Genomic DNA, 27,123 nt, shown 5'->3' with positions numbered 1-27,123 from the left:
TCCCCAGCAGTCTCTCCTCTTTTCTTCGCCTTTTATCCCAAAACTACCATTTTCTCCTTGGCCCCGATACAGTCCTACTTTATCTGGGTTTCGCAGTCACCAAACGCTCGGTTCCAGCAATGGGGACCAACATGCACACCATTCCCCCAGACAGTGAACCGCGACCGGGTCTCTCCCCCGCGCAACCCGAGCACGGTTCTTCAATAAGTGGTGGGCATGACGATACAGAACTCACCGAAGACCTAGAGAACATGGATTCCTACGCCGCAGCGAACGACTGCTCTGAAGCCACTGCCGTCAAACATCATCCGCCAGGTCTCTCTGAGGAGCTCAGACAAGATCCTGCCTATGGTTTTCGGCGGCAGCCACAGCCTCGATCTTTTAACAGCCCGGCTACGGTCCCCGCGGATCGGTCTGGAGACGAGACCCGGAGCATGGCACAAGACAGCGACCCGACAGATATCCAGCCGCTTATCCCTAACACCTTCAACAACCAAGAAGAAGCAAGATGGATGTCTCACGAGCCCGACAATCAATCAGGCAGCGTAGAGTATTCGAAAGAAACATCGATCCAGCCACCATCGCACCAAGCCTTGTGGACTTCTCCTTGGCTTCAAAAGACTTGTTTGTTCGGTTTCGCCTGCCTGTTCACCGTTCTCTGGGCTACGCTGATCGTCCTCTGGAGGTATGATGTCTCCAACTCCGGATTTGTGATATCTGTTACAACAAGTCCATTTTCCTGGACATACAGCCCTACAGCCATCTTGGTTGTTATTACGGGTCTCTGGAGGCAGGTCGATTATCATAGTAAAATACATCAACCGTGGCAACAAATGGCGAAAGGACCAAGTCTGGCGTCCAACACCGTGCTGCTCGACTATGTCTCCCCCATGCTTCCGACGGGGCTCCTCAAAGCCGTCAGGAATAGCCACTGGACTGTGGCTGCCACAATCACCGGCTCTGCCGTACTGAAACTGGTAACCGTGTTGTCGACTGCATTGATGGTGCCGGTTAGTACCAGAATTGCCGGTCCGGTCCCAGTCGGGGTTGTTTCAACCTTTGACGACTCGAGCTTCTGGAGCACGACGAGCTGTTCGTTCATAAATGAGTCGAGGAGAACCATATCCGGATACACCTCTGTGCGTGCAGGTTATTTCTTCAACAACATATCTGCAGCCTCGGCCGTCACGTTCTCGGAACTGCTCCAAGGTCAGATTTCTGAACCTGTCGGAACACATGGAGGCATCGCATTTCAAGAGATTTCCATCCTACAGACCCCAGACATCGAAAAAATCAATACTGCCGCCTTGGTCACAGATACTTTTGTCCCCGACGTCAATTGCGAGCAATTAAATATCACGGTTGTCAACGAGCGAGATGGGAACATTACGCAGTTCAGCGGCGCGGTGAGGCTCGACGTGCCCTCTTGCGGAACCCCGGAAATCTGGCTCAGCCAATGCGCCGATAACTCTGAATCATGCATTTACCTGTTGGCGACGTACAACATTTACCGAGTATATTGTTCCGACTCGGGCGTTTCCGAGGGTCCTCAAACAGAAGCTCGCCTGCTCTTCGTGGCGAGTAATATCACACAGAAGGCAAAGCCCGGTAGCAGCCATTGGGACTTTGACTACACCACAAAGCTGTCGGACATCACCGCGGTATCGTGCAAAGTCACATACAACGTGGTGAAGGGCGATTTCACCATGGATCTTGAGAAGGGTGAGAACCAGATCACTTTCCCAAAGGTGCCTGGCAACGGTGAAAGGATTGGCGAATTGACCGATCGGAGACTGACCGAGTTGTTATACTCTGTACTCGTTGCGGCAGACAAGGAGCTGGACGGGCCAGTGCGGGAAATCGGCCAGGACATGAGAAATTACACCCCAGGCAACGACACCTCCGGCTCTACCGCCATGTTTGGGTTGATGATTCATACGATTCGTGGTCAGACAAAGGGATACGAGATGTTCTTTGACGGAGAAACCATGGTCGCATCTGCCACGTCCATTCTCAACCAGCTCGCCGTCTTATTTATACACGAGACCTTCGTCGTCCCACAAAACGCGACGGCTTCCGCTGCTGCCACATACATCCAAGACAGACTCCGTTTCAGAGAGCTTTCTTTATGGCTTATGATCGCAAGCTTTGTTATACTGGGTCTGTTATCGCTGAGCGTCATACTCACATTCTCTCCGGCGGTCCCACAGGACCCTAGCCTTCTCGCTTCCCAGGCCGCTATTCTCGCTCAGAGTCCAGAGCTGAACTCGCTTTTGACTCCCCTTGGGGGATTGCGAACCAGCCAGATCTCCTACACACTTGCAGAACGGATGTTTGACACTGTCGTCGACAGTTCGTTCAAGGTACAAGTCGGTGAAACCTCTTCCAACGAGACTGGGCCCTTGGCCAAGCCCCCCAAACACAAGCGAGGAAGCTGGATTCCCATGCCTGCTCGCGTCTACATGGTCGCAATAACCTTTGCGTTACCGCTGTTTGCAATTGCCGCTCTAGAAATATTGTACCGGAAAGCTGTCGACGAGGGGGGATTCGCAGTCCAAAACAGAATTTTGACGTTGTACGGGACTCAGTATGGCTCAGCTCTCATCATGCTGGCGATCGCCAGTCTTTTCAGCAGCCTGGACTTCACAGTCATGACATTCTCAACGTTCAGTTTTATGGGGTCGCGGGCTGTGCCCTCGTCTGGGGGACTAACAAGTAACCCGATGCGAGATATCACCCCTGTCGCGCTGTTCGAGGCAGTGCGACGCGGCCACTTTGGCTTGTTCTCTTCGAATCTGGCAGCAATGATAGGGAGTGTCCTCACCATAATTGTCTCAAACTTGTGGGTTCAAAAAGGAGTTATTACGGAAACCGAGATCAGCATCCCAGTCGCAACGACGTGGGACCTGGACTGGGCCGATAGTCCCACAAACGATGGAGGCGCGACGACCCTCTTGAACGACATCCGACAAAATCATGCCCCAAAACCAGACTCCGCAGTGTGGAATGATATTGTATTTCCATCCTTTGGTGCGGTTTCACTGCCTGGTGACCTTCAATCTATATCCGCTCCGGATGCCCTTAGCCGAGGGTTGAACTTCAGCATTGAGGTGCCATCTTTACGACCAAGGCTTTTTTGCCAAGTAACCGGTAACCCAGAATTGGGACTTGAGGGCAGTGGGAGTTCATGGAATAGGAATGTAAAAGCTACCTTTCCTCTCCCCCCAGGATGCACCCCAGGAAAGGAGGGCAAGGACAGAACCGTCTCCTTCGTTGGCTTGGGGCGTGAATCGGATGGTTGGACGGGACTCCTTTTTGACCTTTATATGGGAGCCTTGACTCCTGACGCTAATTCTGCGTCTGTGAGTAAACAAGAAGAGGGGTCCAATACAGCAAGCAAGAAGTGCTCCCCATGCACCACGTACCCCAACTTAACGCGGTCGGAGAATCCTATGGGTTGCCCGTCCATTGGTATCTTGTTCGGAGGACGCGAAGACAATTTCACCGGCCTCGTGTGCTCGCAGATTGTCCAGCAAGTTCAGGTCCAGCTGAAGTTCAAACCTTCCATCGGGCCGAACGACGAACTGGTGTTGAGGAGAAGCAGCTTTCTGTCGGCGCCAACCCCAATCGAGTCAACAGCTACCAACTTGACAGGCGGCAGCACCGGCCTAGAAGCCTTCAACTACCGCATACAATCACATTTCGATACGAATTTTACAACTACCGTAGCGAACGACCCATCCGATCCATTCTTTAGGTACATAATTTCTAGTACCGCAGGCATCACAACTAGTGAACTCGCCAGTAACCCCGAGTTGCTCATTGCCGCCGTCAGCAAGCTATACAGCGACTTCATGGTCCAAGTCATCGATTCAGACATCTTCCGGAAGCCATTACTTAATTCTCGTCAAATAGATAAGCAAGACCAGTCAACTTTTGCCTCTGGTACGGTCTCGAGAGAAGAAACTCGCCTGTTGATGAACTACACGCCCAAGCTCATCCTCCAAATCTTGCTGGCCGCTATGGTGGTTTTCGGACTGGCGGCTTTCATTCTCGTAGACCTCAAAGGCACCCTTCCACGGAATCCTCATTCAATAGCGAGCGTCATGGCGTTGTTCGCGGGGAGCGAGATGTGCAGCAACATCATTCCATATGGCGCTGAGTGGATGGGCAAGCGAGAGCTCGACCGGTTGTTTCAAGGGTACCTGTTTGCTTTGGGATGGTGGAGTTTCAGTGCGACTGAGGCAGACTCTCAGAGCATCGACAGTCTGATGATTACTCCTCTGGCTGAGGAAAGGTTCGGGATTGATGTAGGCACTCCGGAGAAGTTGGGATTTCATACGAGGAGTTAGATCCTTGCGAAGCCATCATAATTATAGCTTAGTTCTAAACTGATAATGGAGAGAGCTGCGGCAATAGTCCCGAGAAAAAAATTACAAGATCGCAGCGATCATTAGTTGATCATCTTGCACGGCTGGCAAGGAAAAACGCCACAATGGGCTTGCTTTCGCTGTGCTTCCCCCAAACCTTCAAAATGAACAGTAAGCTATCCCCTTCAGTGCGGTTAGACGCCAGTTTTGCTAAGAGTGGCCTAGCAGCCAGTGAGACTCTAGGCCTACCCATTCGAAAACAGAATATGTACTGTACATCTATCGCCATAAAAACCCTGCTCATTTTGTCCGGAAAAGCGCCAAATTATTTGTATGTACTGTGGTACTGGGCCAAGATAAAACCCCCCTGTCAGGTAGATGTGGCCGTGCTGCCACAATCATCTCAACAGCGATACTTTGAGGTTCTGATGCGCCTTGGGCACAGTTCTAGCCATTGAGAGTCACTATTCAGGTGGGTGGTGTCCCCGCACAACCTGTTAGAGATGCTGAACCTGCCCATACCACCATAGTACGCTAGAAAGAACACTCCTCTACCAAAGTAGCAATCTAGACGATTGTGATTATTCATATCCACTGACTAAGAAGTAATTGCGTACACAATAATCAATGGGTCCTCTTAAATTGTAGAACTGCTGAGTTGTGTACGTCACATGGTTTGCTACAACAGGATATAGGTCGCCTACGGGCAAGGGTTTGAGTCACATCGGGGCCTGCTCATTTCATTATAGTGGGATCAGATCGGACCCCCTTGATAGTCCATCGCCACCATAACATGTACATGTGAAAGGGCCCTCTTTGTGCATGTTCCCACAATTTCTTTTGTTTTGGGGGTTTTTTTCTTCGGCATACGCATGTACTCAAATAAGAACTTTCGAGACGCCCCACGAAAAAGAACTGGAACCCTCCTGTTCTCATCAATCTGATTGATCAAGCGTCACTAAGCTGTAATACAAAATCGTCAATTTCAAAAAGAGCACACAGCCACTCTAGATGGTAGCTGGGATCTAAGTATCTAAGTTAAATGTAGATACAGGGTTAATACCAGGACAAGTAAAGGATTGTCATGCGTCTCTGGTCTGTCTATTATTGCCTCTTTCCAAAAGGAGCTAGATCGCCATGCCTTGAAACATATTCAGGGTTAGGATAGTTGACAAGCGACTTGATTACTATTCCATCCCGAATGATTACTAATTTTCTGTTTAATCTATTCCAAGCTTTCTTATCAAAGCTGAAGCTAATACTAATAACCTGGGCTATCTGGATGTGACTGCGAAGACTATTGAATATCACGGGCTAAGGATAAGCTCTGGCTTTACTGGAAGCGCGCTGGCCTAAACCAGCTCAGCACATGTTTGAAGCATTTTCCTCTTTGTATGCTTTCATTCAGATGAAGATATGTGTACCAGTCTGCTAGCTAGAGTGCGTACAATCCCTTTGAATTATGGGCACATAGCAGGAAAAATCTATCCACCTGAAGTGGTGAGCTCAGGTGACTTTCCATATTACGTGCACCTAGGATGATCCCATTAGTTACCCCCGTCTACCCATATTGGCTTTAATATTTCCCCACCGAAATCAGTGCCACTACATTCAAACAAGCTCGAATATAAGTCATGTGCTTAAGCTAGGCCTTATCCTAAGCTTCGGCGAATCCCGAATGCTAGCTTGTTCTGTATCGCTCCTAAGTTGATTGTCATAATCTACTGCCTATCTAGTATTTGTCCCTTGAGGCATTACAGTAGTTGTACTGATTCAATAAATGTATCTAGTCAGAGCGCTCTTCTGTAGGGGTTCCTGCCCCTCCTTAGTAGCCTGTCTTAATACCCCACTAACCGGGATCAGAATCTGTATGTCCAAGTTGATCGTGACTTCATTTTTCATATCTATATCGCATTTGCTTTGCAGCGAATCGGTTAAATATTTTGCCTAAACTTGGAAATAATTCCTGGCTTATCTTTGAGCACTTAGAGGGAAGGACAGAGCATAAAAGGAGAGTCCGTCTCCTGCTAAAAACCTTCCAGCTGCTAAAAAAGTTCCACCAAACAATCGAACAAACAAAATATCAACAAATTACATCATGCGTGCTTTCGCTACTTTGCTTGTCCTCGCCGCGACGGCCCTCGCTGCTCCTCAAGTCGCTGAGAGGCAAAACACTGGCTGCTTTGGCGCCGGGCGTAAGTCTTCCAATTCCCCTCCCCATTCACTTGATAGAAAATATACTTATGCATGCACCCTGGGATAGAAGCTTGCATTTCGACTTCCGACTGTTGTAACTACCAAACCGGGAAAGGAGGTTCCTGCGTTTGGCCCAACGACTCTAGCGCTACCGGCACCTGTACTTAAGCGACGTAGCTATAATGTCTCAGCTTAGTTCAGTAGGGAGACAGTAAGGGCGCAGATTGTCGAGAAACACACTTGACTGTCAGTACGTTACGTGAAGTAGCGGGATCAACCAATTAGGTTAGCAGGATTTATATACGTAGACCTACCCGAATACATCACTATGACTCTACTGCGTAACTTTATTTTCTTATTTCTGCCTTGATAGCATGTGCTTTTATTTTACGATAGTTAATCCCAGTTATGTCAATAATTGAATATATGATGACCTCGACTAGTGTCTGACGGCTCGACGCTTCTACAACAACATAGCGATGCTAAGAAGGCTTGAGACCTCTACTTGGTTGCGAGGGAGCCCTTTCATGTATGGGACTGTACCGACCGTGTTCTAGTTATTCTCTAAAGATTTCGCAAGGAAGATAATTGTTCTCAATGAAGGCTGTAGCGGCCTGAAAGCCTGCCACATCTGAGAAGGAGATGTCGGTCTTGAGTAGCCCCAAGTTGGATTTAATGCTGACGCGCACAGGGATCGGCTCAAACGCTCTTTTTGTCACGGTAGTGTTAAAAAGGCAGATTTGCTGATCGCAAGTGGAGCCGTTGGCAAAGATTGGCTGGTTGACAACGGAATCGAACATGGCAAACGAATATGGGAATGTTTGGCTTTCGCATGTTCTTTTGATCTCTAGTGACATAAATTCGGCGCCGGCCGAGCCATTGAAGTAGGTAGCGCTGTGATTAGTAGGAGCGTAAGCGTTGCACTCTGGCTCAAAGCTGCAGCGTGGACCACCCTTCCGTACGCTTGGGAGCCGTTGATGACTGCAAGGTTGGTAGCGGAGATTATTTGCTCAGGAGCCCATCGAAAGGGGGACACGGCGTCACCTAAAAGATCCAGAAAGGGGAACTCGAAGCCAGCTCTCTGCAGTTAAAGTGTTAATCGATGTATCGAGTACATGTGTTCCGCAGATGAACTTACGCTAAAGTCTGGAAACTTGAAGTCTCGAAATTGGATATCGTGGTCATACACAGCCTGGACGAGCACAGGATACATGCTAGGGGAGAAGTTTGGTATGAGACTTTTGTATGCATTTTCAAGAATGCCGTATTGCGGTAGGATGATCTGGCGCGCTGTCGTTAGAGGTATAGGAATTATGGCCATGGTAACGTTCAGGAGACCGGTAACGTTGCTCGGGTACTGCTTGGAAATGGGATTAAGCTGGTCAACAGTTGTGCATGTGGAAGGCACGATCTGGACAGCGGTTGTCTGAGCCTGAACCCCAAGAATGACGAAAAAGGCTGCGAGGGCCGCTCCAATCGGATTTTCAGAGAGTGCCATGTTAATTGAATTGAAAGATTGTCGAACAACGAAGGATAAACTCGTCGTCGACTTTGGGCAATAATGAATGAAAAGGGAGAGGATAGCAGTCTATGACAATTATCGAATTTCGTATGGAAAGACTGGGTATGTCATTAAGCCGTCTGGAAGCCCAGGTTGGTTAATAAGGTTAGGGTTAGAGTTAAACCTACCGCCGTCCTATAAAGCTAGAGCGGTTAGCTTACTTTACATGTAAATTGGGGAAGGCTTATAAAGAAGGAGATGACTAAACTTCAATCCATTGAATTAACCAATAGGATTACAGTACCTCTATTGCATATAGATTCTGCGTATGCTAGAGGTACCAGCACTTTCTATCAATACATAGCGGTACATTACAGGTTAAGTAGCCCTTCCGAGTTTTTCTACGCTGCTGCTTGCTGCCGCTGCGAAGTGAGGTTATTCCTAAATACCTCGCCTATAGGCTGTTGTAATACCCTCCTACTGCTACAATAAGAACAAGGCGAACAACCCTTTTTTAACCCTTTTTATGATGTTCCTATAGAATAGAGGTATTCCTCTTGTCTGTAGCCCGTCTAGGTCGTAATAGTCTACAGCCGCCTGCTAATAGTCTAAACCGTTAAACAAGCTGGGCTGCTAGCAACTGCCGCCATTAATAATTGGATTCCACCTTTTACCACCTAAGGCTGCCCTAGAGCTATAATAAGAAGCTATTCATAAGTACTACTTCTAGTAGGAAATTTCAGGCTAGAGACTGCTAGCCCCCTTGCTGAATAAGGTTACTATATTGATAATAGGACCTTATCTGGTTACTTATATCAACCCTATTCATCTTGTGGTTGTATTTATTGATTGCCCTAAAGATTAGAAGGTCCTTACAGACGTCTAGGCTAAGCACTTGCCGGGCAGCCTTTTTAGTAGTAGTATCCCTAGTTAGGTGGCAGCGGCTACAAATAACCTCCTGGCTGCCCTAGAAGACAGTTGACAGGAAGAGTATAAGGGTATTATCCTTCCAGGTGAACTGGTTGACCTATTCACTAGTTAGCTAGGCTGGGTTGGATATACTGGGCTGGGCTGGGCTGGGCCGGCTAGCAGCTAACCTCCCCATCTAACGTAGGGATACAGTGTATTTTGCCCCAAGGGATACCCCGTCCTTCAGTCTCTTTCTCATTAACTAGGATCTCATCTATCCTACTATCCTTCCAGTAGGTCCTAGAAGCACCAACCTGTTGTTTCTATAGGGTACTAAAGAGATGTATAGAGGAGAAGAGATTATCTAAGAAGATGTAGTAGGTTGTAGCTGGAAGTAGGGAAATAAGGGTAGTTGCTACCTGTTTTGTTGGTGTCAACTAGGCCAGCTTTCCAGCAGCTAGCCTGTCTTGCCCGGCTGGCCCGGGCGACCGGGCGGTCCGGGCTGGCTGGATTGAACGGGCTAGCCGGTCGGGCTGGCTGGGCTAGGCTGGCTGTACCTGGGGGATCAATGCGTATGGGCCTTTTCCGTGTACGTGCCAGAGCCACCGTACACAGTAGCCAGACTGGGCAAGGATCTAGATCTTATACCCAGTTGGGATGGGTTTCGTGTTGATCGCCGTTGTCTCAAGAGACCGACCCTCAAATTGGACTATAGCCTCATCAACTGTAAGATCTAAACCAGTTGCATAAAAGGAATCCCTAATCATTTGGATATAGGCTTACCACTGGTTAACCTTTCGGTATACATCGGGCATTCAGCCCCGGGCCCGGCCCCCGTGCTGGCTGGGCTGGCCGGGCTGGCTGGGCTGGAATTCCGCAGTGTTAAATATCCGCAGTCGCCAGAGTAGTAGTTGGAAACGGTCCCGGGGTATAAACTGTATGAATAGGTGGACGGGATCTTCCCTCTACTGCTGGGTTGACCAGTAGGTTGATAATCTAGATTCCCTATAGATCCCTATATAGTAAGATCCCTAGGAAGAGGTAAATCTCTTCTACTGAGGTCTCCTGCTACTTATACACTCTAGACATTCTAGGCTAGGGGCCCTCTTTAGATGACGGCGGTACTGTATTCGTCTACTGGGCCTACTGCTCTACGAGGCTCTACAGAACGTATTCGAGAAATAGTTCCCGCGGGCTTGCCGGCAGCCCCCATACCTTTTGGGCCCGGGCTGGCACGTCAAAGGGCCGGAAGTAGCCTGGAGGGCTATGCCCGGTAGCTGGAGGTTCATAGGGCCGGACTGTGGCTTCGTCATAGCGCTCTAGCGTTCAAGCTGTATTACAGGCAGTAGCTAGGTCTTCTAGGTAGACCTCAACTACTATAGTATAAGTACAGAAGTAACGGAAGTATTAGAAGTAATAGATGTATGAGAAGCAATAGAGGTATCAAAATCACTAGAAGACATTGTAGCATTAATCAAAATGCTAGTAACAGTGGTGATAATAGGTAAAAGAGCACAGTGGTAAATGGCGTATCGTCAGAGTACCCCTTTGAATGCAGGGTAATAAAGTGTAAATAATGGAGATTTTGGGTCTTGACAAAAATGAGGTCCATCAGCACCTGTAGGGATAGAGGTATCTTAGCCTCCCGTCATGGCGGAACCAATAGAGGCGGAGATCGTGTTAGAACTGGATGACGCCCCCTTTCCGACGCCAAAGCGCCCGATTCTATACCAGCAAAGTTTAACTTCTTGTGACGAGAGAGCTCACAGCGGGCATAAGAGGTTTGTAGGGGAAAGTGTCTTGTATTCTCTGTATGTGAAAGAAAGACAAAGAGCTCGTATAAGTAGGAATGCTGTGAGCTGGTCCTGTGCAGGCGCACGGGACATGTGCGCCGCCAAGTGCTGCAGCCAAAGAATAAGGCTTGGCAGAATGAAGCTATCGTGACACTTCTCTTTAGAAAACACTTCTAAATCTACTAGGTTTACTTTAGAGAGTTCCATTGGTGCCTACAACATCCCGGCTTCGCCCCACAACGTAGAAAACCCATCACTCTCTCGCCAAAAGCAAGGCTAACCTAGGGTTAATACAGTCACCATGTTCCACCATAATAAGAAAAAAACCGACTGAAGCTTATCGCTTCTACATGAAAGTCTCCAGGCATTCATTAAAGCTCAGAATGCTTTCAACAGACAAGAACAGCTTCGCCCGCATGCACATCAACCGACCACCAAGCTCATCAACTTCACGTGAAAAGACAGGTGCATGTTGACATACAAGCCCATCTCCAAGTTTCTAGCGTTGCACCCACTTCTGAAACCGCCATATCGGCTGATATCACTTGGATGGTCTAGGTAACTAAAGACTTAGCCTAAGAAAGGTGTGCCTTGTGAGACAATTCTTCGCCAATATATTTGGTTCCGTCTAAACGAAATTCGTCCTTCTAAATGGACATTTATCCTAAAAGAATAAAAATAAGCGAAAGGTTTCACGTTTTGTTTGATGGGTATTGACCCTTAACTAGAAATAATAAATCAACATCATTTCCTCACGTGTCTAAGTGGAACAGATAAATTTTTACACAAGAGGTTTTAACTCAAGTTGGTTAGCTAGTTGGTGGTTTCTTTGACAATATCAATGACCGCTTTGGTCTTGTCTCTCCTTCTCTTGCTCCATGTCTCAGTTCTTAGGGTTTTCTCAGCTTAGGCATGGACCATTCTGTATCACATGCTTCAACCCTCACGCCTAGAGATTCAGCTGTAAGCATCAATGCCCGGTAAATATTTTTCTCCGGTCGCAGGACTAGGTGTTATGCCTGCATTCCAGGAGGTATGTCGCATGCGGTGTTGTTGGCTAAGAGCATTTCCACCGCTCGGCCACAGTCTCAGCCTCAGCTGAATATTACAGAACCAGTATTGACTCAGAAATTGAAGCATAAGCCAGTATTCAGTTCCTCAGGCGAAGAGGTTAGAATAAATAATCGTCACCTGTAAACCCCTAAAATAAAGCTGCAGCCATCAAGATATTCTCATTTTCTCGTACTACCATCGAAATATTTACTTTTTTATTCATTTAACAAGATGCCATTTTCAAGCCCCAACTCGTCAGGCAGTTGGCGATCTTATGTGCAAGGGCCTTCTAAATCTTACTCCCCAAACTTCAGGTCCACGCACCTTGATACCCTGTCTGCTATACCTTTAGAAACAGCTGGAGTCACGTCTTCTGAAATACCAGAAGGTATACCTTTCGGACAAGCGGCAGCCCCACCTCACCAAAAAGCAGAAGACTATTCCTCAAATGAGGACGACCAAGCAGCTCCGACTCCCGAAAGTCATCAACATCGACAAGCTGCTCTCAAGCGGATCATTATATGCTGTGACGGCACCTGGCAGTCGTCTGTGACTGGCCTGAAGAATATTCCCTCGAATATCACACGCCTTGCACGTTCCATTGCTCCAACTGGAAGAACCACAAAAAACAAAGATGACTGTAACAGTCTTTGTCGACAGGTAGTGTACTATAGCTCAGGCATTGGCACTAACGGCGGTGTAAGTATAATCGAGAATGCACGTCAAGCTGCCTTCGGCGATGGTCTCGTCGCCGAAGTAATTAAAGCGTACAACTTCATCGTTATGAATTACTCTAAAGGCGACGAAATTTTCTGCTTTGGCTTTTCCCGAGGAGCATATACTGCACGCGCAGTAGCAGGTCTTATCACAGACATCGGAATAATTAAACCTCGGGAAATGGACGACTTTCCAGAGCTTTATAGCCTCTACCGGAATCATGCTCACGACGACAGCTTCAATTTCCGCCAGTCTAAGGAGTATAGACAGTGGATCACAGGCATCCGTAGAGAAGGATACCAGAATGTGCATACTGGCAGAATGGAAGACCAATGGATTCAACTACCTCATACCCTTCCTCCAGAATCGAGTAGAGTTGTTGAAGTGGTTGGGGTCTTCGACACCGTTGGCGCCTTGGGGATCCCAGGCTTTCGACCTGTCCAAAAGATTATCAACTACGTCGCTCGGCGCGTCCCATTTCTTGGTATTGATTATCAAGGATTTCACAACACTTCAATGAGTAGATGTAAGTCTATAGCGTTCTAGTAAAAGATCTCAATTGTTATCGCGTCTACTAATATTGGGTTCTATTTTATCTTTAGATATCAAGCATGCATTCCACGCGTTAGCTCTTGATGAGCATATAAAACCATTTACACCAACACTCTGGCACTTGCCACAAGACCACGAACAACGTCCCCAAGGATGTGAAAAAGATTTGAAACACCTAGACGCAGAGTTTAGAAAACTGCTTAGAAATGGAAGTAAGGCAACGGAAGCGGAACTCTCGAAGGCTTGGAGGGAATTGATTGAGGTCGGCATGAAGAAGCAATTAAAAGGCTTCAACCCAGATCTGCAACAGGTCTGGTTCCCCGGCGGCCACGTCAACATCGGAGGTGGCAACCCGGCCATTCTAAGTGGTTTCTCTTTTGATTTTGAACGTAAGTAACCCGCAAAGATGATGGGAAGACTGCTGATTGTGACAGAAATTGCTCTCATCTCCTTCACATGGATGTGTGACCAAATCAAGCCTTATATTCAACTTGACAACAGAGAAAGAATACAAATAGCCGGCGAGCCTTTTGTGTTTTCAACTCTCGCCAATCGCGAGATCGAGTTACGCCAGAATCTAATTTACAGGACAAGACAAGCCAAAAACTTCGGCTTATTCTGGCCCCTACGGTTTCTTTGGCGGCTACTAGATAAAACTGGCTTCTATAATGCTCCGGCCACGACACACTTCGACGAGACAGATGATGCCTGGGCTACAGGGAGAATCTTGGAGATCTTCGAAATTCTCAGCGTAATCCCCATCCTTCACCTATTTGTGCTCTTCTTGAAACATATACCTTTTCTGCGTAGTTACAGAACTCCAGGCGAATATAAACCGCTGAATGCCAAGGAAGGAGTGGGTAAAACAAACGAACACATTCACCCTTCCGTTGCCTATCGGCAGGCTGAGCATAAAACATACCGTCCGGAGGCTCTGAATGGCTTCATAAGATCGAAAAAGAATGCAAAGAAACACGTTTATGTGTGGAAAAAGGGAGATGTCGTTATACCGGAATATGTGATCAAAAGGACTGATTGTATATCACGTCATCTGGCTGAGCATTCAAGGGCAAAAGAGTTTGTCAATTTACTTGTGGAAAAGGGGGATAAACTCAAATTTGGCCCCCAGGACGACTGAAATAAAGCTTTCCATCTAATAAGGGTGGTTTTTCTTTGTCGCGTTATTATTTTCACACAGAATGAATAGTTGCTATCTTATTATCAATGTTAGTTGCTTTATATAGGTGCCTCCTCCCGCCTTCACTTGTGTTTACTGGCGGATTCTAGAATAATAAAAATCCAGGATTCATGCTGTAAAGGGGCCTAACTGTTAAAAAGGGGGGGGCAACCCTTTACAGTCATGGGATGGAGGACGGCCGCCGTTCATGCCTGTGAAGGTGTTGGAATCACAGGGTATCTGTTGTATACAACAGGACTGCCCGTATGGGCTGGAGCTCGCCGAATATCAATATGGTATATTCGGAAGCTGTAAATCGGTATGTAGAAGGGAAAGTAGAAGGTTGGCAGCGGCAGCAGCGGAAGTGTAGATATAGCTGTTGGCAGCCCGGAGACGTAATCTCCGGGCTCCGCTACTGCGGCCGCTGCCGCGGCCGGCGGCCGGCAGCTTGGCTGCTGACCGCCTGCCTGTATTCTGGTCACGTAATCCAACAGAAGGGAAGGGTGGGCGCGCGCTTCCGTCTCCTCTAAGGGCGTGGCTTCAGGCGCGGCGACCATGATGCAGTCTTGAGTACAGCGGGTTCGATGTCTTTGCAAGTGTGGCTACAGCCGGTTTTCATGCTGCCGCTTGGCACCTTTAACTGTCTCCCGCTAATTACTTACCTACGACAGTTCTTTTCCGCCACCATGTTGTTCAACCCGGCAGTTCTCTGTTTATATACCAACATTACTTGCAGGTGTAAAACCAAACGTGAGCGAGCGAGCGTCGGACGGTTATTTCGTTGGAACGCGTGGGTTTGGCGTACCAACCGACTGGAGTCGCGTTGTGGTTCTAATTATCGATAGGCGGCGCACTCGCAAGAGCGACGCCTGACGCCTGTTGAGGTGCATTACGCATCAGCTACTTACTGACGTGGGCTCTTATCTCTAAAAGCTACTCTTATCTCTAATTCCCCTCCTGTTATCTAACAAATCCTATTGGGTGGGTGTGGGAAGGCCCTATTTTTACCACGCGGGTTAGAGCCAATTAGATGTATTGTCAACAAGTGCCTTGGAATATTTACCCAATTAAAAGTTTGGATATCGGCATTTTTAGAGTAAAGATGGGGTATTTTTTTGGTCCTGACGGAACTGGGGCCTCCCCGCACTTATTGGGAGACGGCCTGTAGCTCAGTTCTTAGATAACGACCAAATCCCGATTGTGGGTCCAGTAACGCCCTTAACAAGGAATCTATATAAGATAGATACAAGAGCCCCTTTATAGCTTACTAGGGAGGTAGTAACCTCTATATGTGTGTTTGTGTGTGTGTGTGTAGTTTCGCTACTAGTCACGAGTCTAGGGTATGTAGATGCTTACATAATCCTGGAACTGTTGACGGAATGGAGAAGTGCTTATTATCGTCCTGAACTTGTCTAGGCATGCGCGTAACCGATACTGTCATCGCCTCACCATCCATGGAGTTGACTGCTACCGGTCAGAAAAGTGAAAGGGCTTCAATGGCCTGCGAGACTTGCCGCAAAAGGAAACGAAAGGTAAGTGCACCTTTATCCTACATTGTAGCGGTGTTCTGTGCTGATGTGTCGGACGCCTCGCCCACCTGTAGTGTGACGGATGCTTTCCATGCGTATGGTGCTCCAAGAATCATGTTGAATGTGTGTTTGTTACAGAAAGATACAGAAAGTACGTGATTCATTTCTTTATCACATTTTGAACGGCACGTGATACTCATCTATATACAGGAGGAGAATAGACCACAATTATGTTGCTGGATTGGAGGAACAGAATGCCCTGCTGAATGACTACGTTCGTCGACTCGAGGCCATTGTAGGTGCCACTTCTCGTCCGGAACACATATCAGATCTTCTCCAGGACCAACATATCGGGACTGATGAAGAGAGTGGTCATCAAGCCTCAGAACTCGCCGAAGCCGACAAGACGGGGACGATGGAGCAGCAGGCTGCCATCGACGACGTGAGCTCTATCATCTGGAATATGAGCATTAGCGACGACGGTAAATCTTCCTTTATTGGCCCCTCGGGGAACTTCTGCTTTCCCTTCGAGAAGCCTGGTTATTTACCCACGTCTATCTACAACCACAATCCCAAGCATCAAATAAACAGCACCCCCACGGCAAGTCAGCTGATTTTAAATATTCCCACGTCCGCCGATCTCAATGCTCAACCAAACCCTACCGGATCAGATTCCCATATCATCAACCCACAACCCCTGTCATTGCAAGAGAACCCGGCGTCAATTACAGCACTCCTAGCTTTCTTCTCTACGTATATCAATTCTGTCCACCGCTTTCTCGATGACGACACCATCTTGGCCTTAAAGAGTCCCATGCAACCAGACCCTGGCATGGCACTCCTTCGAAATTCTGTCCTTGCCGCTGCCGCGCTGTATTCGGATGATGCGCATATTAGAGAACAAGGAGGTTCTATCTATGCGGCGGCTGCTGAAACTGCAGCATTACGTTGCTGCCAGAAATTTCCCAGCCCTGAAGTTGTTCAAGGGCTGGCTATTCTGTGCTGGAGGGAGCTTGGTCTAGAGCATGAGAACGAAGCGTGGCTTTATAACGGTGCGCGGCTATTCAAACCATTCAAAATCGCTCTCTGCTTCAATTCTCTCTAACCCTGACTGACGTATTTATTTCATGATATCCAGCTATGTGTGGAAGCCTGTGCGTTCACCTCGGACTACACATCAGCGCACTTGAGAGCGTCCACGAAGGACGCAGCTCTGGCCAAAGGTCCGGCCAAGAAGCCGGCGCACCGCAGCTTGACCAACTTCATTATGGAAATCGAGCTTTCTGGGCCAGTTTCGCCATGGACAGGTAAGTACTCCTTTGCTGACGATCCGTGGGGGTTTGGGACAAGAACCGATAGCTTCTTTGTGTTTTCCTTACGGACATGCCAAGTTTGGCTTGTCGTTGTCGAGATCTGAAAAGCTATGACGAGCCAAGATGTTGTTGAGACTAACCCTTGCCATCGTTCTTTTTGTAATGAAGGATGGCCACTTCTCTCTTAGGGCGAAATTGTATAATCCCATTGTCCAGAGTCTGTGTAATTCCGGTGATTGAAAGTTTCGGTTCTCAGCCCTCTACTGATGAAATAGTGTTTCACTGCCAATGCCGACTTTGGCTCCTGCACGACCGCTGGATGGACAAAATGTAAGTACCGTTGCTCTGAAATCCTTGGCACCTCCGTCTTCACTCCAATTCTTTTTAGCGTTTTCACACAAGACTGGGCTCACGTGGTTCTTTTTGGTAGATACTCTTTTGAGTTCAGCAAAATCGAGCCTTCGCAACGCCTTCAGCTGCTTTTAAATGCGAGGGACGAGCTGCAGGTCTTCTACCGCACGCTGCCACCGGAGGCCTCCTTAAAACGACAAACAAATAACCAGAACGTCATGGTCCTGCACATGATTTATCACATGTCCTGCCTTAGTATACATCGACCATATCTCAAAGAGGCATCAGCCAGCGTCGCACGCCGTCTTGCATATAAGACCAATGAGGTAGCTGCTAGTATGCTCATTATGTTGGTCAAGAGATACCCCAAAGCCAGTATCTCTCATTCCGCATTATTGCATGGCGACCAACCACCTGGGCAAGAAGCAAGTTGGGACAAGGCCCCATTTCTCGTCATCCACTGCGTCCTCACTGCCGCCATCAGTATGCTTCTGAACGCCACGTCCCCAACCACTGGTCAAGGAACCCGAAACCAGTCCGTTAGCAAGTTTCGTGCCTGTGTCGCCGCTCTGGATGCCATGGGGCCGAGGTGGCTGAGAGCGAGACGAGCCTTGGTTCTCTTGCGGCAGCTTGCGTATCGGTGGAACATAGTGGCGGCACTTCCTATGCGACATAGCTTCCCGCTCAATGCGGAGGGCACAAGCGTCAGCGAAACATGCGACACTGCACAGCTACGTCGAGAAGTGAGTAAGATTGAACCATTGGCTTGGGAGGAAGAGAGGACCGGAGTCATGAGCCCACTGCTGTCATCGACAGACTATACTATGGGCACTAGAGGTCAAATTCCCGTGGATTGGACAAGCGAATTTCTTAACTTGGAATTCTTTTCAGATCTAGATGTGGGTATAGACCTATCTGATCAAAATGCCGCCTGGACGCCTTGGGACTACAGCTGCCATGTTGGTATCGAGGATGTCCCGCTGAAGTCGCCGTCTGAACCATCCATCAGCCGTTTAGCGGACTGATTGTTGCATACAACTAATTCTCATGTGGAGATCCCGGGTAGCGTCCTCTTACGTTATCTGTCTTGAGCATATAATTGAAAGTTGCGCACGATATCGTTCAATGCAATTTCAGCGTGGAGATAGACTAGCTGCTTATCTACATACGACCCCAAAAAGCACGTATGCGCTTTCCAAAAACATACATGGGTATCGTAGCCACGCACCCGGCGACTGACAACCCTCCCCACGTACTGAAGAAAATAACAGGCCCATTCGACGCATAGTAGTTGTTAAGCATGAAAGTAAGACCAAACGCAAAGGCACTCTTCGTTAGCTTTCCCACGGCGTTAGCTTGATTTCCCTATGGACTGGAATATAAGATACAACCTGGTAACAATAAGGGAGGTTGCGGGGGTTTGAGTGGTATCAGGAACAGATTTCGTTTCGGGATTACTTACCATAGCCAGGCCGAAAACGTTGCCGGATTTCTCCATGCACACGTCGTTGGTGTATGAGACGATACAAGTACAGCCAGTACCGACTCCGAAGCTGATGAAAGCCAGGAACGCTCCGCAAATAGCAGTAGAAAGGCCATCACGGATGGCAATACCCAACCCAAAAGCACCGACAGCGAAGCCAATGACGGATGGCAACATGACCAGAAGTCGGAACTCGGGCTCGTAGAGCCCGTAATTTCTACTAGACAAGAATGTTGCAGCCAGGTCAGCTGCCCAGCCGGCAAATATAGTCCCGACTACCGAGCCGACTAGAGGATAGACGCCGATTAGGATACCCACGTCGGAAGGACTCAGATTATATGGAGGTGCGGCGAAGATCTGATCGGCTACTGCACCGAGGACAATGACCCAAGTGAAGATGATTGACCACATGACGCAGCTCCAGATAACGGCCGGATGCCCTAAGAGAGCAAGTGACCCGAAGAGGCCTGGGCCGAGGTCGCTAAAACTCCCAAAGCATAGGTTCTCGACGCGCATGACCTTCTTCCAGAAAGGCGGCACCTTTTCCGTTGTCCACGTTGACTGCGTCTCGACTGGGTTGTGATTCACCTCTTTGTCCGACGCGCCTTGGAGAGTGTTAAGATTTCCTTCGACCGGCCTGCCGTCTTTCGGTTTTGTCACTGGCGTCTCTATGTCGCTAGTTGACCCCCCTTGCCTAATCCCATTTTGTCCTCCGTAATTGTAGGAGGGGTCAACCTTTGTTTCTGGATAGAAAAGCCATACGAGCACAAAGCAGGCGCCGGAGCTGATGGCAAGGATCCAAAACGCCCAACGCCAACTCAGTGCCACAATTAAATAGCCGCTGATGATTGGCGTGATGTTGTTGGCGAACATGACGGCAAAATTCCACAACCCCGCCCTACGACCGCGTTCATGGATGGGAAAAACGTCGTTGATGGACATCGTGCCGCCCAGGGCGAAGAAAGAGGCCATGGCAAGGCCCTGTAACACACGTGCTCCGAGCAATGCGCCATAAGAATTGGAAACCGCCGCCCAGGTACACGCGATGACAAGGAGGGCGGACGTGCCTAGGAAGACCAAGCGGCGACCAATGATTTCTGCAAACGCCGCAAGGACGTAAGAGCTGACGCCCAAGGCCATGACGAGTACGCCGTTGAGCATTGTCACATGCTGCAGCGTGGTGTCGAATTCAGCTGCAACCAAGGAGAAAGCCGGTACGATGAGGGGCCCAGTAGCGCCAGTAACACAAGCACCAAAGACGAGAGTGAAAAAGTACATCTCTTTGCGTGCCGTTGATAGTGTGAGAGGAGATGTAGTGGAGTCGAATTGCCTCGGAGCTGATATGGTAGCCCCGCCGCTGTCGGAAGCATTCTGAGCATCATGTCGGAGGAGAACAGTTCCGGGAACAAGAGATCCATCGGCTCTGATGGCCTCTAGGATACCGAAAGTCATGTTCTACAGTCGATTGAAGTGGCAAACAGAAAGTTACGACTCGTCGATCTATTTGTGTTTTGGTGTTGGACGTTGGGTGTTACCACAAACCTGGCTTAATAGACGAGAAAACTAAAAGCACCTGCAAACTTGATGTGAGGAAACGTGAATTTAATATCATTTTCACCCATTTCTGTTATCATTGTAAAAACCACCTACAGACATGCGATATCCTGCTTTTCGGGTGTGTTCTCAGGCATGAAGCATTGGACTTATCGACATGCTAGCAACCGGCATTTGATCGAGCATCTGCGATAACGATAACGACAGCGCGGAAGTGAAAAGCCGCCTTGATAAGATGTGTTGGATAACAACCCCATCGTTTAGATAAGCTTATGGACCCCGGGCCCGCCTTTGCTGTCACCGGGGACCCATTTTTTTGCTGATAGGCGGCGGATGTTAGAGTCGCCGCCAAGATAGGCATCAGATCTAACCGTGCTCGTACCTGTGGTCAGTATCCGTGTTGACCTACCAGGTATCTCATCTGCTTCTACTGCAGGTGGAATCCGATATGTGTATCATTTGAGGGAAAGAATTCTGCTCAAGGTCTGATTTATAATAGCTCGTAATCATGTGTCAGGGGTCGACTTTGCTCCCTAGTTGTTCAAGAGTATATAGGATGGTTGACAGCCTTCATCATAACAGGGACAGATCAGTCTAAACCGTTTACAAACCACTTCGACTTGTTGATATTCCGTGTACTTCCTTTTAGTCAAATATCGACCTGTCAAAATGACGATTGATATTTCTCCCGAAACCCCTCCAGTGGGTGGCGGCGCGGAGACCAGTCCTGCGCCGACATCTATTCAGCAACCGGCCCGGATTCGAGTCGCTGTCACCCAATACGAGCCAGCCTGGCTGAATCTGCAGGCATCTGTCGACAAAACATGCTCCCTAATAGCGAAGGCTGCTGAGCAAGGAGCATGCATATTAGCATTCCCCGAATGCTGGATCACAGGGTATCCGGGATGGATCTGGTAAATGCTTGGCCAATTTCATCATGCTCCTCAACTTGTACTTTTGAGCAAGAATCTCAAGTTTCCCCAATATCATGTCTAATCTGTTTGTGGCGATACAGGGCACGATCTATGGATGTCGAAATGGCCAAAGACTATCTCAAGAATTCGCTTCGTGTTGACTCGCCAGAGATGACTCAAATTTGCAATTCAGCAGCACAACACGGAGTTGTCGTGGTGCTCGGATTTTCGGAGAGAGATGGTGACTCCCTCTATATTTCGCAGGCCGTAATCGATGGACAGCAGCAGGGCCGCATCTTATCTCTCCGCCGGAAAATCAAGCCAACTCATATGGAGAGAACGATATTTGGAGACGCCTCAGGCGAGACCTTGAACGGCATTGTGGACACATCTGCAGGCCGAGTCGGTGCCCTATCTTGCTGGGAACACATTCAACCTCTCCTTAAATACCATATGTACAGCCAACGAGAACAGATCCACGTCGCGGCTTGGCCACCGCTACATGCTCACCGCGGCCACGAGTTGTGGTCCTTGAGCAAAGATGGTAAGTTTGAGCTACCTATTCTCCTCACAAACACAGGGCTGGGTTTTCCATATGTCCTCGCGCTACACACCGTTTACTATTTACCCTGCATGGCTATATTGCTAACAAGCTCATGTCTAGGCGGTCGTACTCTTTCGAGAACATACGCGATGGAGGCTCAGGCATTTGTCATCCATGCCACCTCCGTTCTCACTGACAAGGGTATTAGTCAGATGCGAACTGCTGACGGGGTGCTTTTCGCAATGCCTGGGGGAGGCAGTTCGGCCATCTATGGGCCTGACGGCGTTCAACTGACTGAAGATCTAGACGAAACAGATGAGGGGATTCTATACGCAGACATTGATTTGGAAGATATTCTCAGGGCAAAGAGCTTTGTCGACCTGTGCGGTCACTATAGTCGTCCTGATTTGCTCTGGCTTGGCGTTGATTCCGAAGTCAAACTACATGTCCGGCCGAAGTTGGGGATTAATCAATAACTCTTGATTCGAACGGCCTATAGACTCAACTTGCATGTAGGGGACTAAAATAGACGTGTCTACCAACCGCTCCTTTTGATCGAGAGGTGCTGGGGGTAGTATGTAAGAGAAGGACTTGTAATCCCTCAAGAAAAGAAACTATGAGCGTTCACAAAGGATTAAAAATGACGATCATCGGATTACACTCCGAGGAAATCAGGTTTTGTAGATCTTCTGGACGAGCTCGCTTCGATGTCCATTTCGGAGCCCGAGACCGAAGCGGAGGCGGAGGCGGAGGCGGAGGCGGAGGCGGAGGCAGAGGCAGAGGCCGAAGTAGCCGAGGAGGCGGGATCCGCTCGTCGTCTTTCCGACGGTGCCTCCATATCGGAAATCGAGACCGGGGTCAGAGGCCAGCGGCGCTTGCGACTTTGGGAGCTCTGGCGCTGTTCGGGGATAGGTTTTGTCGAGGCAACGGCGGCGACGGCATCAGACGGCTGGTCGTCAAGATTGTGTAGCCATGAATAGATTGTTGCTTCAAGCGTTGGCATAGTCATGCTTGTGGAGCAGCAGCATTCGTTTCGGTATCGGCGCAGCGTCCTCTCTCATCTGGACGCTGTCAGGTGGGTGGGTTGAATGCGAATTGCGCACATGTTCCTAACGTGCTGAAAGTCAGCCAACCTGTGGCGTCATCGGTTCGCGTTGCAGGTGAAATGGAAAAGGGTTCTGTTGTGTTGTTTGTCGCGCCACAGAGCGCGTTGCGCGGAGTAACGGCAGCTGTGGCGCACCGGCCATCCGTCCCGCACTCGTCTACACCCTCACGTGACCTCTGCTGTGTATGTATGTGTGTGGGGCTCCACCACAACCAATGGGTGGGGAGTCTTTCCGCCGATCTGATAGCTGTGGGTTGGCCACCTGTGGCTGGAACGGACTGCAAGCCACAAGTCGCTGCTCATTTAGTGTCTAAAAAGTTCTTGGAACAAGTTAAAATCCATCAATGAATTTTCCAAACATTCTTTCGTTCTTATTGAACTTCTGTGAGTACAGTTACATGGCCTAGTCTGCAACTCACTTCTGAGAAACCCCTCCATACTTGTTGTCCCTCAAACGCAGGGGTATCATATGCCCTACTCCCAGAAAAGCCCCCGTGGTCTTGACCCCAATGGTTGCTCCTCGCTATGCGCCAAGTCGCCGATAATGTAGACATGGCCGAGCTAGTTGCATGCCATGCTTGCGGTTATTGACATGGAAAGAAAAACATTAGGAAGAAAGGGAAGTAGTCGTATAGGGAATTGCTGCCGTAGGCCGCACAGGCGTCATGGCACCGATTCCACAAATCAATCAAGCCCTACGGGTCTCACGCATACAAAGATGGGACGTGGTGGCGCAATAGCATAGGGACCGGGCGAGGATTGTATTATCATGCAGGAAGAGTGCGTCTAAAGAGAGGTGCATGAGACTCTAGCCGCCCTCACTTGTTCTTCTCGAGGATTACGGCTGGGCGTCTTCTACATCACCCAGCCGGACTCTCACATTAAACTCTTAGTCCACAAACCTCTCCCGTGTCTTTACGATGCCGGCGTCTTTATTTCAAAGCCAATGTTAGGCCCAACTATCAAGTTACAAGTCATATTACACCCGATATAAACATTCGACAGCCCAACCCAGACGGCTCGGCGCGATCACACATCAAGCACTAGTTACCCCCATGCGATGCGGAATTAGGGGTCAAGAGGGGCTCAGCGCTCTGCCATGGGGACGTAGCTGCAGGCCCTTAAATCGTCGCAATCGCTTCGCTGCATCTCTGAGGAGTACCATTTCCTAATGAGATATGCATCCGAAGAGCAGGCAAACGAGGAGAGCAGCACCAATACAACGCCACTAAAATTAAACGACGGCGGGTTGACGTTCGTTCGCTCGCAGTGGACCAGTGGGAGATGCGAGGGATTTTGGAATTCTTGAAGAAAACATTAGCTGTTTCGGAAAAGGACTTGGATTGCGCGGCTCAGAGATGGATTGCGGTATTGACAGAGCGGGAAGAGATAGTGATGTAAAAGCGTGTTTGATGCCGCATCTGCAGCCACATCTGCAACCACAGCACAACCACAACACATCCACAACACATGTGCAACACATGTGCAACACATGTGCAACACATCTACAACCACAAAACCAGCCCAGCTGCCCACATTCAACTTGCTCAATTGACCAGCTTCCAACAAACAATTGCATATCTCCGGCTGATATCTCCAGCTGAATCGCTGTTGTTGCGGGCCTGGTTTGGACACCCTAGATCAGGAAGGAGCTGGGGTCAGCATTTCAGGCGAAGGAAATCTGAAAGAAACGCGGCCACGGGCAAGCATTTTCTCATGACGCAACTAATGCTGCTTCTCACAAGCAGCATAAACTTATTATCATGAAGCACTTGATACCTGTGCCCAAACCTGCCGCACAAACGTGACTAAAGGCCCTAGAATCTTGCAGAAGAAAACGGGTTTCCGGAGCCCTTCAACGTGGCGGCAGTAGCCGCGCGGGCCAAAACCAGCGAGCGCCCGGGGTAGCCAGCGCTCGCTGAAAATACCTTGAGATAGACTTAAAGATCGTATGTCAATGACCAAGAATAAGACAGCAGTGACGCTGATGGTTGTGGTAATGAGGTGTAGCAGATGTGGAAGCAATGTTTGATTCCATAGCTACAACGCCGTGCAATCTGATCGAGGACTTTCTCTTCTTGCCTTCAGCTCTTTCTGCGTCTGTTCGTCAGTAGCTACTTGTGAGATCCAGACGGCGGCAAAGAAACATCTCATATATCCTGACACATTGGTTGCGTCTTACCCTCTCAAGCCTCTCTGGCATCAGCACCAGGCAGCTGGAACATGAAGGTCGGTAGAAAAGGCACCAGCGAATACCCCACGCCACCCTCAACATGAACCCTGATCTGTCGCGAGCCAAGACATCTCATGGCCTTTCCAACGACGAACTAGACGAGAAATCGAGGGTACTACCAAACTTGAGTTTACCTGCCGGACAAGAATCTAGACCTATCGAATAAGTTCAAATCTTGACATCATAAACCACATGATGTCAGCACGAATAGTATGCTCTTGCTCGCCCCTAAGCACCCCGATCACCCACCGGCCATTTTCCGTCTATCCCCATGATTGCCCGTGCGCACACCGCCTGCCCCTTCGATTTCCACCTCGCCCCCGGCCCGGTCAGTGTCCTTCTTCCATCTCCACTCCGTCATCCTATCGATCTTGAATCTCCTTCTCGAAGCCGGCTTTCTCATCCTTGACGACGTCTTCCTCCACCTCCACCACCTGCGTCGCAGGTCTCCGCTCTTCAGTTGGTTTTCGAACATGGTCTATGTTCATTGTTGCTCTGTTGAATGGCGCGGTATATGTGCGCCTTGAGGTTACGAGGGTTCATGGCTCGGATGCCAGCGATAGTGGTAGGGTCTCTGATTTTTACGATGACTTCACGCAGGGTCCGAACTTGGGATGGTTTGTGGTTCTGTGGGTTATCTATGCTTCCTACGAGTCCTCTTCTGGCGACTACGCTAGTATACCACTGTGCGACGCTCCCCTGATTCATTGGCCCAAGTGCTTTAATATTCCTCACCATCTTGACAGTCAGTTCACTGGGTTTTCTAGACGATGCATTGGACCTGCAGATAGCATTTAGACGCCTGGTGAACCAAAATTAAACCCTAGAGTTGAACATGTTGCGATCTAGCCATTGGCTGAGTACGCGCCACATGCATCATTTCAACTTGAAGCTCCTTCGCCTACTGCTTGATTTCTCTCTTTTACTACTTTGCTTCTAAGTAGCGTCCCGCCTCTTCTGCCCCTCCTTTGACCCCGCGTTCAATCCCCCCTCCCCTCTTCCTGACCATGACCCTATGCCCAAGCACCTGTTCTCCCCCTACTATCAGCAGCACTGGTATCCCATCGTGTGCGACATTGTCAAAGTGGCACATGTTGCGGGACCCCGATTAGGTGCGACCTTATCTCTTGTACGCCGTTTTGTACATTGTGGTACCGTTTTGACAGGCATCCGCCTCTTATCGCGTCCACTTGCCCCGTCACAATCGTAGTACATAATAATGCTTCATTTAGAATGTGCTTCTCCCCTCCTTTCAGGTTGCGATAAGTGTGGGACAGGTCAAGGGCAACGGTCGTGATGGATTGACCTTGGAGGAAGAAATCTATCCTCAATGCCACGCCTGGCTGGATCTATCTAAATAGGTACCTGGTGTGGCTAAGGCGAGGCCACGAAGGTGAGGGTACGTCAGGCATCAAGCACCCAGCTACCAAAGTATGGAATTCAGTTAACAGTCCAGTACTATTCATAGGGAACACAAGCATAAATCAGCCTCTTTGCTTAGGCCCTCTCATGTCGATGTACTGTAGCCATGCTATACTTGATGGGATAAACATGGCCAAGGGCTGTTGTCGCCCGATTATCCTTATCTCAACTGATTTTACCCGGATTCGAATACGGCAAACCAAGCTGCGCGTTCCGATTGCCTAATCGTCACTTGATTACTGCGCCGTACGTTAATAGCTCAGGGGGGTCCGTAATCCAGCCAATGACGCAGGCGCACGTTGGCGAAATCCTCTCAACTGTCAGCCGTCGTTCGCTCCGCCTGGTCAGACGAGCGCAACTTCAACGAAAACGGCCGCCCCAGCTCTTGCCATTCTACACAGTCCAGA

The 27,123-nt window shown here is 49.0% G+C and overlaps 5 protein-coding genes across 5 annotated transcripts; 3 read left to right on the top strand and 2 right to left on the bottom strand.

The window, feature by feature from the left end:
* Positions 1–131: 131 nt before the first annotated feature.
* On the top strand, positions 132–4,352 carry EsH8_XI_000080 (DUF3433 domain-containing protein; the record flags this gene model as incomplete). The annotated part of the gene is made up of 1 exon (XM_083273988.1): positions 132–4,352. One exon carries the CDS (start codon positions 132–134, stop codon positions 4,350–4,352), a length of 4,221 nt encoding a protein of 1,406 aa, XP_083120324.1.
* Positions 4,353–7,413: 3,061 nt separating this feature from the next.
* Positions 7,414–8,064, bottom strand: EsH8_XI_000079 (uncharacterized protein; the record flags this gene model as incomplete). Its single annotated transcript, XM_083273987.1, has 2 exons — positions 7,414–7,647; positions 7,705–8,064. 2 exons carry the CDS (start codon positions 8,062–8,064, stop codon positions 7,414–7,416), a joined length of 594 nt encoding a protein of 197 aa, XP_083120323.1.
* Positions 8,065–15,686: 7,622 nt separating this feature from the next.
* EsH8_XI_000078 (Zn(II)2Cys6 transcription factor) lies at positions 15,687–18,486 on the top strand (the record flags this gene model as incomplete). The annotated part of the gene is made up of 6 exons (XM_083273986.1): positions 15,687–15,800; positions 15,872–15,948; positions 16,008–16,849; positions 16,936–17,104; positions 17,279–17,440; positions 17,541–18,486. 6 exons carry the CDS (start codon positions 15,687–15,689, stop codon positions 18,484–18,486), a joined length of 2,310 nt encoding a protein of 769 aa, XP_083120322.1.
* A 136-nt stretch (positions 18,487–18,622) lies between these two features.
* EsH8_XI_000077 (major facilitator superfamily domain-containing protein) lies at positions 18,623–20,396 on the bottom strand (the record flags this gene model as incomplete). Its single annotated transcript, XM_083273985.1, has 2 exons — positions 18,623–18,826; positions 18,924–20,396. 2 exons carry the CDS (start codon positions 20,394–20,396, stop codon positions 18,623–18,625), a joined length of 1,677 nt encoding a protein of 558 aa, XP_083120321.1.
* A 1,139-nt stretch (positions 20,397–21,535) lies between these two features.
* On the top strand, positions 21,536–22,936 carry EsH8_XI_000076 (uncharacterized protein; the record flags this gene model as incomplete). The annotated part of the gene is made up of 3 exons (XM_083273984.1): positions 21,536–21,956; positions 22,077–22,343; positions 22,641–22,936. 3 exons carry the CDS (start codon positions 21,536–21,538, stop codon positions 22,934–22,936), a joined length of 984 nt encoding a protein of 327 aa, XP_083120320.1.
* Positions 22,937–27,123: the final 4,187 nt, after the last annotated feature.

Source organism: Colletotrichum jinshuiense, chromosome 11 (assembly GCF_051148585.1).
Source record: "Colletotrichum jinshuiense chromosome 11, complete sequence".
Classification (NCBI taxonomy): Eukaryota; Fungi; Ascomycota; class Sordariomycetes; order Glomerellales; family Glomerellaceae; genus Colletotrichum; species Colletotrichum jinshuiense.
The sequence above is the reverse complement of the archived record's forward strand: the minus strand, read 5'-3'. Positions and strand labels throughout refer to the sequence as shown.